General features: G+C 47.6%; 1 protein-coding gene across 1 annotated transcript in view; it reads left to right on the forward strand.

Moving 5' to 3' along the window:
• ZNHIT6 (zinc finger HIT-type containing 6) overlaps positions 1-14,804 on the forward strand; it is an 83,622-nt gene that overhangs the window by 7,937 nt on the left and 60,881 nt on the right. Inside the window, exon 5 of the mRNA XM_029063967.2 lies at positions 1,319-1,422. Coding sequence (XP_028919800.1) covers positions 1,319-1,422 — 104 coding nt within the window. The remainder of the gene's footprint in view (positions 1-1,318; positions 1,423-14,804) is intronic.

Genomic DNA, 14,804 nt, shown 5'->3' on the forward strand with positions numbered 1-14,804 from the left:
GAGCGCCTACAGCACCGGCTTCTCCCACAATGTCTATTTTAGAAGCCTTGAGAAGCAGCGTGGCCTAGTGGAAAGAGCACAGACCCGGGCGTCGGGCGTTGGGTTCTAATCCCAGCTCCACCACTTGTCTGCTGTGTGACCTTAATAATAATGATGGTATTTGTTATGCGCTTACTGTGTGCAAAGGACTGTTTTTAGCACTGGGGGGTTACAAGGTGATTAAGTTGTCCCACGTGGGGCTCACAGTCTTAATCCCCATTTTACAGATGAGGTAACCGAGGCGAAGTGAAGTGACTTGCCCAAAGTCACACAGCTGACAAGCGGCGTAGCCGGGATTAGAACCCAGGACCTCTGACTCCTAAGCCTGGGGCTCTTTCCACTGATCACTTCTCTAGGCGTCAGTTACCTCATCTGGAAAATGGAGGTGGAGGCTGTGAACCCCAGGTGGGACAGGGATTGGGTCCGACCCAATTTTCTTGTAGCCACCCCAGCGCTTAGTAAGAATAATGTTGGTATTTGTTAAGCGCTTACTATGTGCAGAGCACTGTTCTAAGAGCTGGGCTAGATACAGGGTAATCGGGTTGTCCCACGTGAGACTCACAGTTAATCCCCATTTTACAGATGAGTTAACTGAGGCACAGCGAAGTTAAGTGACTTGCCCACAGTCACAAAGCTGACAAGTGGCAGAGCCGGGATTCGAACTCGTGACCTCTGACTCCCAAGCCCCGGCTCTTTCCGCCGAGCCACGCTGCCTGGCACGTAATGAGCGCTTAATAAATACCACATCCCACTTCCACACGACTTTTTCCCCATTTCCAGCCATTGTGTGTGACTGCTGCTGTGTTTCCGTCTGGTAGCTGTCATGAGTACAAATAAGAAGCTCTAGGTTTGTCTTTTGCAATTATTTTCTATTAAATTCTGCAGATGGTGGAGTAGAATGATGAAAATCAGGAATTGTTGCTTTCTGCCCAGCCACCTATTTCTGTGAATTACTTGAAAGCACAATGTATTGTGCAGCCATGTCTTTTCTGTCTTGGGGCTGTGCACAGTTGGGATCCAGGGTTAGCTGGAAACATAATTTTGCTCAGCCAATAGTTTCAACCTTATCTTCCATCATCGCTTCTATTAGAACTGCCCCAAATTGACAATTAACTTGGACTTTCACTTCTTTTTGTTTTCCTTCCTCTGCACCTAATGGATGTGTGTTTGTGTGTAGAGCACCTGCATTAAATAACTGGAGTTATCATTCAATTTTGAGTTCATTTAAATTAGTATTTCAACCCTTCTTTTTCTTTTTTTTTTTTTTTTAAACTGTTAGTTAAATTATATGAAAAACCGGGCCCGAAGGCTCAACATTGACCTGAAAATTTTACCTGTTGGGTTCACCAAAAGGAGAGAGAATTCAACGATGTTCAATAAGAAGTAAGTTTTTTGAAGTTTTGCTCTTTTCATTTGGACACTTTTATTTCTGGTCGCTCGATTTCAGACCGGCACCGGTAACGTGCCGATCTGTAAAGGGGAGAATAGGGAACGGAGAGGGAGGGGGGTGGCTGCCCCAAACAGAAAATGACGATCTTCACCTTGCCCAGAGACTGTTGTTTCAGTCAGGATGGCATGACCTGCCACCCTTTGCCGCCCACGCGACAAATGGCCCGGCCTCTGGCCTGAGATGAATCGATCACGTCGCGTGAAGCAGTTTTCGAAATGGGAATCCCCGAGACTATCAGAACATCCCTTTATCTCAAATACGTGAACGGACGGGATTCCCCAAGAGTTCAACTAGCTGTGGAAGTTGCTTATGATTAAGGTTGCCCGTTCGGTTTCAACAGGCCGATGCCAAAACGCTGTAATAATTCAGAACCTGAAGGTTATGAGAACGCCGCGAGTATTCCCGATTCGTGTGAAGCGAAACTCGATCACTGTGTTGAGTACCTGAAATAAGAATTCTAGAGTTTAAACCTGGCTAACGGATTTGTACATTCCTATAGATTTGGTTAATTTACTTGAAAGTTAGACTATGTTCAAGAGATTTAAAAAGGAAGAAGATCCATAACGCGATTGCCCGCGATCGATATTTACTGAGCGTTTGCTGTGTGCAAGGCTAAGCGCTTGCGGGAGTACGATATGAGGCGATCTGAGAGCCGAGCGGCATGTCAACTCCAGAGAGCGTGTTCGAGTGTGCGGGGGCGCCGAGAGGATGTTAAATTCATTGCGGAACATTTGCATTTCATCAGAAATCCCATTCTAAATAATCGTTTTTAAAAAACCCCGTATTTACGGTCGGAGAATCTGGATTCCTTCGACATCTTGCATTTTTTCCTTATGAAGTCAAGCGGGCTCTGCTAAAGGCATTTTCAGTGTTCCAAAAAGAATTTAGACAGGAGAAGGAAGTGTCTCGAGAGGCTTTCTAGGGTTAATCTTTAATCTCCCGACCGCACGTCCCTCAACCGCTGCTTCGGCCCACCTAGGCACTAAAATCCCTAAGTTCCCACAGTACCCGTAGCATACATAGTTTATATATTCTATTCTCCTCCCTGTCTGTAATTTAAAGAGTCTGTCTCCCCTGCTAGACTGTAAACTCTCTGAAGGCAGGGATCGTGCCTCTTAGGTCTCGTAATTTCTCAAGCGCCACGTACAGAGCTCTGCACCCAGTGGGCACTGAACAGATGCTAGCGATTGGGTTGAGCGGTGAAAGTTGCTAGTCTAGTAGCCGGATAAAAATATCCCCAGCCAGATGCCGCCTCCATTTAATCGGGCATTACTAGAGAAGCAGCGGGGCTCAGTGGAAAGAGCCCGGGCTTTGGAGTCAGAGGTCATGAGTTCGAATCCCAGCTCTGCCACTTGTCAGCTGGGTCACTTAACTACTCTGTGCCTCAGTTACCTCATCTGTAAAATGGGGATGAAGACTGTGAGCCTCACGGGGGACAACCTGATTCCCCTGTGTCTACCCCAGCGCTTAGAACAGTGCTCTTCACATAGTAAGCGCTTAAATACCAACATTAATTAATTAATTAACATGAAGTCTGTCCAAGCTCCTTTTGTGAGGGGAAAATTCCGGCCCTCTTTGGAGGGTGTTGTGCACAGTGTTGCACAGTCACTGAAGGGATTCATTGATTCAGTAGTATCTATCGACCGCTTACTATGTGCAGAGCACTGTACTAAGCGCTTGGAGTGTTCAATTCGGCAACAGATAGACACCATCCCTGCCCAACGTCGGGCTCACAGTCTAATCGGTGCCCATCGATTAGACTAAGCCCATCCATTAGACTGTAAGCCCATCAAAGGTAGGGATTGTCTCTGTTACCGATTTGTACGTTCCAAGCGCTTAGTACAGTGCTCTGCACATAGTAAGCGCTCAATAAATACTATTGCATTAAATAAATACTATTGAATGAGATGGACGGCAGAGCCAAACAGAAAAAACAATGACTCTCGGCGCTTCCCGTTGTCTCCACATCATCAGTAATGTAGAATCGGTGTGGTCTAGTAGATAGCGCACGGACCTAGGAGTCAGAATGTTCTGTGTTCTAATCCCGGCTCCGCCACTTTCAATAGTATTTCGATCGTATTTATTCATTCATTCATTCAATAGTATTTATTGAGCGCTTACTATGTGGAGAGCACTGTACTAAGCGCTTGGAATGTACAATTCGGAAACAGAGACAATCCCTGCCCAGTGATGGGCTCACAGTCTAATCGACTGCTCTGTGACCTCGGGCAAGTCACTTCACCTCTCTGGTTAATAATAATAATAATAATAATAATAATTACGGTATTTGTTAAGCGCTTACTATGTGCCTAGCACTCTTCTAGAGACTGGGGTAGATACAAGATCATCAGGTTGTCCCATATGGCGCCCATAGCTTAATCCCCATTTTACAGATGAGGTAACTGAGACACGGAGAAGTGAAGTGGCTTGCCCAAGGTCACCCAGCAGACAGGTGAGAAGCAGCATGGCTTAGTGGCAAGAGCACGAGCTTGGGAGTCAGAGGACGTGGGTTCTAATCCCGGCTCCGCCACTTGTCTGCTGGGTGACCTTGGGCAAGCCACTTGACTTCTGTGTGCCTCATCTCCCTCCTTTACAAAATGGGGATTAAGACTGTGAGCCCCACTTGGGACAACTTGATTCCCTTGTATCTCCCCCAGCGCTTAGAACAGTGCTTGGCACATAGGAAGCGCTTAACAAATACTGTCGTTGTTTTTATTGTGGTGAGACTGAGGACCACTGATTTTATTTTTTTGAGGTTGTCCAGCAGGTCGCTCATATTATTATAAAGTGGCGGAGCGGAATTAGAAGTCACGTCCTCTGACTCCGTGCTCCTTCCACTGAGCCTCGCTGCCGCTCTGGGCCTCAGTTCCCTCATCGGTAAAATGAGGATTAAGACCGAGCTTCCACAGGGACTGGGTCGACCCGATTTAGCTTGCGTCTACTCCAGCACTTAAGACAAAGGTGGCGCGTAGTAAGCATTTAACGAATACCTTAAAAAAAAGTCTCTACTCCTCCAAAGGCTCCTTGGTTGCTGCCGTTCTCCCCTGTGTTTCAGATTTGTCCCCTGGGAAGGCGTGGGAAGCCCGTTGGGTTTCAGCTGGCCAGTCCTGTGCCCAGCAGGGCCCACAGTGGCTCTGGGAGGGAATGCCAATGCCCAACCCGCTCCTTTCAATAGAAATAATCATAGTAATAATCACGCCTTGTGGCATTTAAGTGCCTACTATATGCCAAGCTCTGTAATAATGTTGGTATTTGTTAAGCGCTTACTATGTGCAGAGCACTGTTCTAAGCGCTGGGGGAGATACAGGGGAATCAGGTTGTCCCACGTGAGGCTCACAGTTCATCCCCATTTGACAGATGAGGGAACTGAGGCCCAGAGAAATTAAGTGACCTGCCCACAGTCACACAGCTGACAAGTGGCAGAGCCGGGAGTCGAACCCACGACCTCTGACTCCGAAGTCCAGGCTCTTTCCACTGAGCCACGCTGCTTCCCCGAGCACTGGTATAGAAACAAAGTGATTAATAATAATAATAATAATAATGATGATGATGATGATGGTATTTGTTAAGCACTTACTATGTGCCAAGCTCTGTCTTAAGCACTGGGGTACCTACATGGAGCTCACACTCTTCATGCCCGTCGAATCCCAGCTCTGCCACTTGTCAGCTGGGTGACTGTGGGCAAGTCACTTCACTTCTCTGTGCCTCAGTTACCTCATCTGTAAAATAGGGATGAAGACTGTGAGCCTCCCGTGGGACGACCTGATTACCCTGTATCTATCCCAGCGCTTAGAACAGTGCTCTGCACATAGTAAGCGCTAACAAATACCAACATTATTATTATTATTACAGATGAGGTAACTGAGGCACAGAAAAGTGAAGTGACTTGCTTAAAGTAACCCAGCTGACAGGTGGCGGAGCCGGGATTAAAACCCACGACCTCTGACTCCCAAACCCGGGCTCTTTCCACTGAGCCACGCTGATTAGGTTGGACACCCTCCCCGTCCCACGTGGGGCTCGACCTAAAGTAGGAGGGAGAGCAGGTGGGGAAACTGAGGGGCAGAGCCGTCAAGGTAACACGGCAGGCGACTGGTGGAGCCGTCCTCCGACTCCAAGACCCGCACTTTTTCCAGTGGGCCGCACTGTTTCTCTGGGAGTCGGCCGGGTTCCCGGTATATGGATCACATCGGCGCTTAGAGCAGTGCTTGGTACATAGTAAGTGCTTAACGAGTACCATTATGATTATTGGCACCCGCCAAACTAATTCTCTTCTCCTCTTCAAAACCCTGCTTAAAGCTCACCTCCTCCAAGAGGCCTTCCCAGACTGAGCTCCCCCCTTTTTTTCCCTCTGCTCCCTCTACCCCCCCTTCACCTCTCCGCAGCTAAACCCTCTTCTCCCCCGTTTCCCTCTCTTCCTCCCCCTCTCCCTTCCCCTCCCCTCAGCACTGAACTCGTCCGCTCGACTCTATATATCTTCATCACCCTATTTATTTTGTTTAATGAGATGTCCATCACCCTGATTCTATTTATTTGCTATTGTTTTAATGAGATGCTCTTCCCCTCGATTCTATCGCCGTCGTTCTTGTCCGTCCGTCTCCCCCGATTAGACCGTGAGCCCGTCAAAGGGCAGGGACCGTCTCTGTTACCCATTTGTCCATTCCAAGCGCTTAGTACAGTGCTCTGCACATAGTAAGCGCTCAGTAAATACTAGTGAATGAATGAATGAAAGTGTGTGTTAGCTAGTACGTACATGTGTATTTGTGGATCAGTGTACAGATCCTTCAGGTGCAGCGTGTGCACTTCCACTCTTCTCCCCTTCCTTCCCTCCCCACCCCCAACCGTTAAGGAACGGCTAGGAGGCTGTGAGAGCACACAACCATTTTTCCCGACAACACGGGCCCAAGGAGAAAGAGCACGGGCCCGGAACTCAGAGGATCTGGTTTCTAATTCTGACTCCTCTTGCCTGCTGTGTGACCTTGAACTTTTAACTTCTCCAGGCCTACAGTTCCCTCATCTATAAAACGGGGGGTTTCGTAGATCTTTTGCGTCGGGTTTAGGCTGCGATCCCCACGTGGGTCGGGGCCTCTGTCCAACCTGATAATCTGTCGGTACCTCGGCTGCTTAGTACAGTCCTTAGCGCGTGATATGTGCCGAGCAGATAACACCATTATTATAGTGGGTTTTTTTTTTTTTTCCCTCAGATAGGGTTGTTGGAAGAACATTCCTTAATTTTTCCCTAAAATGTTCTACCCAAAGCATGTAGTGAAAACATCTGTTCTGTAAGAACTGAATGTATTTTGGTACCAAGGCTTCCACAACAGCCGTTTGGCCAGCTCAAGTCTCAGACCAGATCTTGGAGCGATTGCAAACTAAACCGCGTCTTTAACCCCCCTTCACCTCCCCTCAGCTAAGCCCCCTTTCCCTCTGCTCCTCCCCCTCTCCCTTCCCCTCCCCTCAGCACTGTGCTCATTTGTATGTATTTTTATTCCCCTATTTATTTTGTTAATGAGGTGTCCGTCCCCTCGATTCTATTTATCGTGATTATGTTGTCTTGTTTTTGTCCGTCTGTCTCCCCCGCTTAGTCTGTGAGCCTGTCGTTGGGCAGGGATTGTCTCTGTTGCAGAATTGTCCATTCCAAGTGCTTAGTCCAGTGCTCTGCACATAGTAAGCGCTCAATAAATACTACTGAATGAATGAATGAACGAGCCCGCAATATTTGGCTCCACATAACGCTTCTCGGCTTCCTTTGGCGGACTTCCCTCCCTTTCTCAGTGGTCACACCACCCACAAGTCTCTCTTAGAGCCAGCCGTCAGAAGGACATGGGTGCTAATCCCAGATCTGCCATTTGTCCACGTGACCTTGGGCAAGTCACTTCACTTCCCTGGGCCTCCTTTACCTCCTCTATAAAATGGGGATTAAGAATGTGAACCCCATGCGGGAAAGGGACTGTGTCCAACCTGATAAACTTCTCTCTGTCCTAGCATTTAGAACGGTGCTTGGCACATAGTAAGAGTTTAACAAGTGACCATCATCATCATTACTCTCAAGTTGTTCTTTCTGACCAAAATACAGAGCACAGACTCCTCTACTTGTCTGCTTGGCCTTTTAGCTCATTTATTAGGCCCTCCTCACCCATCCTGGCCTCAATCCTCCCTTGCAGTCAGTGTTTAGACTGTGAGCCCGTCACTGGGCAGAGATTGTCTCTATCTGTTGCCGAATTGTACATTCCAGGCACTTAGTACAGTGCTCTGCACAAAGTAAGCGCTCAATAAATACGATTGAATGAATGAACGGTATTTATCGAGTGCTTCCCGAGTGCGGAGCGCTGTACTGAGCTCTTGGGAAAGTACAGTATAACAGTCGGTGGACATATCGCCCGCCTCCGACGAGCTTACAGTCTACGGGGGAGATTAGCATAAAAATAAATTATGGATAAGGGAAAGAGTAGAGGAATATATAAGTGCTGAGAGGCTGGGGTGAGTGACAGAATACTCAAGGGCTACAAAGCCAAGCACGTAGTCGACATGGCGTGGAGGGAATAGGGGAGCCCTCCTAGAGGAGATGTCATTTCAGGAGAATCTTGGAGGTGGAGAAAGTGGTAGGCTGTTAGCCATAAAGGGGAAGGGCATTCCGGGCAGGGAATGTGTCTGTTTATTAATAATGTTGGTATTTGTTAAGCGCTTACTATGTGCAGAGCACTGTTCTAAGCGCTGGGGTAGATACAGGGTAATCAGGTTGTCCCACGTGAGGCTCACAGTCTTAATCCCCATTTTACAGATGAGGTAACTGAGGCACAGAGAAGTTAAGTGACTTGCCCACAATATTGTACTCTCCCAAGTGCTTAGTACAGTGCTCTGCACACATAAGCGATCAATACATACAATTGAATGATTGTATATATTTTTATTCCCCTATTTATTTTGTTAATGAGATGTACCTCACCTTGATTCTATTTATTGCCATTGTTTTTGTCCGTCCGTCTCCCCCGATTAGACGGTAAGCCCGTCAGTGGGCAGGGACTGTATCTGTTGCCGATTTGTACACTCCAAGAGCTTAGTACAGTGCTCTGCACATAGTAAGCGCTCAGTAAATACTATTGAATGAATGATTGAATGGGGGCCAGAGCTCAGTCGTGGGAGAAACGAGATGGAGGTGTAGGGAGGAAATTGGCAATAGAAGAGTGGAATGTGTGGGTTGGGTTGTATCGGGAGGACAGCGAAGCAGTCCAGGGCTCTCTCCACCAGACCACCTGCCTCCCAATGTTTTTTTTTTTCCTCATACATCCCTGTCGGTATCAGGAGCAGCACTTGCTGCTTGAGAGAAGCAGCGTGGCTTAGTGGCAAGAGCCCGGGCTTGGGAGTCAGAGGACTTGGGTTCTAATCCCGGCTCTGCCCCTTGTCTGCTGTGTGACCTTGGGCAAATCACTTCACTTCTCTCTGTCAGTTCCCTCATCTGTAAAATGGGGATTAAGACTGCGAGCCCCACGTGGGACAACCTGATTAACTTGCATCTCCCCTAGTGCTTAAAACGGTGCATAGTAAATGCTTAACAAACATTGTTGTTGTTATCATTCCGGTGGGGCCGAGGGCCGTTGTTTTTTGAGGTTGTCCAGCAGGTCTCTCATCACCCGTAATAATCTAAAATGAGTAGGACGAACCACAGCTGTGGAATTAAGGAAACCTCTTTCAACAATGGGGGTCTGTCTGGATAGAATGGGATGTGCTGTAAGCTTGTTAATAATAATGTTGGTATTTGTTAAGCGCTTACTATGTGCAGAGCACTGTTCTAAGCGCTGGGGTAGATACAGGGTAATCAGGTCGTCCCACGTGAGGCTCACAGTTAATCCCCATTTTACAGATGAGGTCACTGAGGCCCAGAGAAGTGAAGTGACTTGCCCACAGTCACACAGCTGACAAGTGGCAGAGCTGGGAGTCGAACTCATAACCTCTGACTCCAAAGCCCAGGCTCTTTCCACTGAGCCACGCTGCTTCCCGCTGCTTGTTGAGGACAGGGAATGTGTCTTCCAACTCTGCTACACTGTACTCCCCCAAGCACCTAGTACAGTGCCGTGCACACAGTAAGCGCTCAATAAATATCATTGATTGGGAGAGCGGAAGGCAGGAAAGGTTGTGGAAGACTAAGGAGGAATGTGTAGTCAGGATTTTTCCAGCATATATCATTTTTCAGTGCTTAGAAATGGAGAAGTGGTGTAGTATTCTGCACATAGGAAGCATTCAGTAAATACCACCGATTGATTGCACTTAACTTTGCAGCTTAAATTCTATAAAGCTAGAATTTTCTTTTACCTGCCCAATTGACTCATCAGTCAGGGGTGGAAAAATCCTGAGTACCCATTTCTCCTTAGTCTTCCACGACCTTTCCCGTCTTCCACGACCTTTCCTGCCTTCCACTCTTTTCCGATGGATGGTATTTATTGAGTTCTTACTGTGTGCAGAGCACTGTATTGGGCGCTCGGGAGAGTACAGTGTAACCGAGTTGGTAGACAGGTTCCCTGCCCTCAAGAGCTTACGGTCTAGAGGGGGAGGCATACATTTACTTAACACACCTGTCACCTTGCCGTTGACCTTGGAGCTTTGAAACTTTGCCAGAGCGAGAAGTGGGCCGGAGAATGAGAGCTATCCAGGCTTCTCAATCCCCTGGCTAGTCTATGAGGGGAGGATTGACACCTCAGCACTCCCTTTTTAAAAAATAATAATAATAATAATGGTATTTGTTAAGCACTTACTCTGTGTCAGGCACTGTACTAAGCCCTGGGGTGAATACAAGCAAATCGGGTTGGACCCGGTCCCTGTCCCACTTGGGGCTCGCAGTCTCAACCCCCATTTTACAGATGTAACTGAGGCACGGAGAAGTGAGGTGACTTGCCCAAGGTCACCCAGCAGACGAGTGGCAGAGCTGGGATTAGAACCCATGACCTTCTGACTCCCCGGCCCGTGCTCTTTCCACTACGCCATGCTGCTTCTCTACGCCTCCCGTAGATAGTCACATAAATATGGACACACCGTCAAAGGTTCCCAACTGAGTGAGACACAGCTCAGTGGGTTAGAGTTTGGTGCCAGTAACTCCAAGGTCATGGGTTCATTTCCCCATACGGGCCACGTGGGCTTTTTTCTCTAGAGAGTAGGCTTGTTGTGGGCAGGAAATGTCTGTTTATTATTATATTGTACTCTTCCAAGCGCTTAGTACAGTGCTCTGTACACACTAATCACTCAGTAAATATGATTGAATGAATAATAATAACATGTTGGTATTTGTTAAGTGCTTACTACGTGCCAAGCACTGTTCTAAGCACCGGAGTAGATACCAGGTCGTCGGGTTGTCCCACTTGGGGCTCATTGTCTTCATCCCCACTTTACAAGTGAGGTAACTGAGGCACAGAGAAGTGAAGTAGCTTTCCCAAGATCACCCAACTGACAAGTGGCAGAGCCGGGATTAGAACCCACAACCTCTGACTCCCAAGCCAGGATTCTTTCCACTAAGCCCCACTGCTTCTCTAATGATGGTGGTATTTGTATACCATCATATAGTAATCATATAGTTATCATATAGTAAGCGCACAGTAAATACTATTGAATGAATGAGAAGTATGTGTCCAACCAAGACAGGGATTGCAAGTTTTGAGTCTCCTCTCTAAAGACTTGTGAGTTGTCTGTCGAATTATTCTCCCCCGATTAGACTGTGCGCCCGTCAAAGGGCAGGGACTGTCTCTGTCTGTTACTGATTTGTCCATTCCAAGTGCTTAGTACAGGGCTCTGCACATAGCGCTCAACAAATACTGTTGAATGAATATTTGTTAAACACTGAGACTTTGTCAAGCACTGTCTAAGCGTGGGGGTGGATGCACGTTAATCAGGTTGGTCACAGTCCACGTCTCATGTGGGGCTCACAGTCGTAATCCCCATTTTACAGATGGGGTCACTGAGGCACAGAGAAGTTAAATGACTCACGTACTTGCCCGAGATCATGCAGCAGACAAGTGGCAGAGCCAGGATTAGAACTCAGGGCCTCTTGACCCCCAGGTTTGTGCTCTATCCACTAGGCCATGCTGCTTCCTGCACGCATATACTCCCACTAGACTGTGAACTCAGGGCAGGGAACGTGTCTGCTAATTCTGATGCATTCTCCCAAGTGCTTAGTTCAGTTCTCTGCACATATTAAGCACTCAATAAATGCCATTGATTGATTGGCCACAAGAGCTCACGGGCACTGGGGTTTTAGGCCAGATGAGGAGAGCTGCAAAGAGGACAAGGATATCTTCAAAGCCCTACTGAGAGCTCACCTCCTCCGAGAGGCCTTCCCAGACTGAGCTTCCCCTTTACCCTCTGCTCCTCCTCTATCCCCCCTTCACCTCCCCTCAGCTAAGCCCCCTTTCCCTCTGCTCCTCCTCCCTCCCTTCCCCTCAGCACTGTGCTCGTCCACTCAACTGTATATATTTTTATTCCCTTATTTATTTTGTTAATGAGATGTACATCACCTTGATTCTATTTATTTGCTATTGTTTTAATGAGATGTTCATCCATCCCCTTGATTCTATTTATTGCTATTGTTTTTGTCTGTCCGTCTCCCCCCGATTAGACTGTAAGCCCATCAGTGGGCAGGGATGGTCTCTATCTGTTGCCGAATTGGACATTCCAAGCGCTTAGTACAGTGCTCTGCACATAGCAAGTGCTCAGTAAATACTGTTGAATGGATGGAGAAGTATGTTGTCCAACCAAGACAAGGAGTGCGAGTTTTGAGTCTCCTCTCTAAAGACTTGTGAGGTAGCTGTCGAATTATTCGGAATAGAATGACTTTTTCCCTCAGTCCCGTGAGCTCGCTGTGGGCAGGGAATGTGTGTGTTTTAGTGTACCATCCCAGGCGCTTAGTACAGTGCTCTGCACACAGAAAGCGCTCAATAAATACGCTTGACCGACGGACTGACTTTATGGTGCCAGGGCTCCTCCAAGAGACCTTCCCTCATTTCCTCTTCTCCCACTCCCTTTCGGTGTCGCCTTTGCACTTGGATTTGCTCCCTTTATTCCTTAATTATAAGTTATAAATAAATTATCGCTCTATTCCCTCCCTCAGCACTTACACAACACGTCTAATTTATTCACATTAATGTCCGTCTCCCGGTCTAGGCTGTAAACTCGCTCTGGGGAGGGGAAAAGGGTCTATCGACTCTCACAGCCTGCTCTCCCGAACAGTGCAGTGCTCTGTACCCCGTAAGCACTCGGTGAATACGATGAATTGATTCCTTGTGATTTTCATATTAATATATGAATCTGCCTCAGCATCGCGGGGAACATGCCAGACGGTTTGGGATGGATTATTTTGCTCGTTTTCTTCCACGAGGACGGGCATTAGCGCACAGCAGCTCCTGGGTAATCGCCTCAAGAACTTTTTGTGAGACAGTAGCCTTTTCAGTTGGAAGAACTCTCGGTGAATCAGAAGCAAAATTGATCTCCAGCATCTGGGTTCATTCAGTCGTATTTATTGAGCGCTTACTGTGTGCGGGGTAACAGTGTTTTGCACATAGTAAGCGCTTAAATACCATCATTATCATTATTATTACTAAGCACTTATCTCTAGTGTTGGCCGAAGAGTCAGCAAACTTGGTGAACATCATGGAGCAGCCCTGCTTGTTTAATATCCACAACATCCACATACCATTCATCAGTTCGGTCGTAATAATAATAAATATTTGCGGTACTTGTAAGGCACTTGCTGTGTGCCGAGCACTCTTCTAAGTGCTGGGGTAGATAGAAGATAATCGGGTTGGACACAGTCCCCGTCCCACACGGGGCTCACACTCTTAATGCCCGTTTTACGGATGAGGTAACTGAGGCCCAGAAAAGTTACGCGACTTGCCCGAGTTCACACAGCAGACGCCTGGCAGAGCCGGGATTAGAACCCAGGGCCTTCTGACTTCCAGGCCCTTGCTGTGTTCACTAAGCCACGCTGTTATTGAGCGCGTACGGTGTGCAAAGCACTTGGAAGAGTATAATACAGTAAACAACAATCACTGCCCACAACAAGCTGACAGTGTTAGAATCAAGGGGATGGATGAACATCTCATTAAAACAATAGCAAATAAATAGAATCAGGGTGATGTACATCTCATTAACAAAATAAATAGGGTAATTAAATTATATACAGTTGAGCGGACGAGTACAGTGCTGAGGGGATGGGAAGGGAGGGGGGAGGAGCAGAGGGAAAGGGGGGAAAAGAGGGCTTAGCTGGGGGAGGTGAAGGGGGAGGTAGAGGGAGAGCAGAGGGAAAAGGGGAGCTCAGTCTGGGAAGGCCTCTTGGAGGAGGTGAGCTCTAAGTAGGGTTTTGAAGAGGGGAAGAGAGTTAGTTTGGCGGAGGTGAGGAGGGAGGGCGTCCCGGGACCGCGGGAGGGCGTGGCCCGGGGGTCGATGGCAGGATAGGCGAGAACCCGGGACGGTGTCTCAGTCACCTCATCTGTAAAATGGGGATGAAGGCTGCGAGCCCCAGGTGGGACAACCTGATAACCTTGTATCTACCCCAGCGCTTAGAAAAGTGCTCGGCACACAGTAAGCGCTTAACAAATACGTTCCGGAAGATCGCCAGCAGTAGAGGACGGTTAGTAGCCCTCTCAACCAGTTTTCTCCCTGTTTCGGGGGCGGTTTTTGGTTTGGTTGGGTTTTTTTGTGTTTTTTGAAGATGGTGGTGCCTTCAGGATTCCTTCGATATTTCGTATTTTGAGGAAAGTCCTGTGAAGAGTATGCCTTCAGAATTTCCCCTTTTGAGGAAAGTCCTGGGAAGACATCCCAAGATAACCTCCCCCTTTGTCAGTTTCTGCAAACAATCCACTAGGTGTCCCTCTTGTAAAGAACTAGCAGATGTTTTGCAAAACGATAAATTTAATTTATAATATCAAACAATGCCATTCTCACTCCAGCAGCATCGATTTATAACCCCCCATCCCTCCCCAGACTGCGAGCTCGTTGTGGGCAGCGATTGTCACTCTTCACTGTGGTATGGTACTTTCCCAAGCGCTTAGTACAGTGCTCTGCACACAGTAAGCGCTTAATAAATTGGTTTGGATGAATGAAATCCTAGAGCTGTCAGAAATAGAATATTAATATTTGGCTTGCGCTGTGTTTGATTCGATAGCACAGGTCATGTGTCAGAACCTGGCGTGGAGCTCGACGTGACCATGCCTGTGGGGTATAATGATAATAATAATAATGTCGGTGTTTAAGTGCTCACTATGTGCAGAGCACTCTTCGAAGCACTGGGGGGATACAAAGTGATCAGGTTGTCCCACGTGAGGCTCACAGTCTTAAT

Source organism: Ornithorhynchus anatinus, chromosome 4, assembly GCF_004115215.2.
Source record: "Ornithorhynchus anatinus isolate Pmale09 chromosome 4, mOrnAna1.pri.v4, whole genome shotgun sequence".
NCBI lineage: Eukaryota > Metazoa > Chordata > Mammalia > Monotremata > Ornithorhynchidae > Ornithorhynchus > Ornithorhynchus anatinus.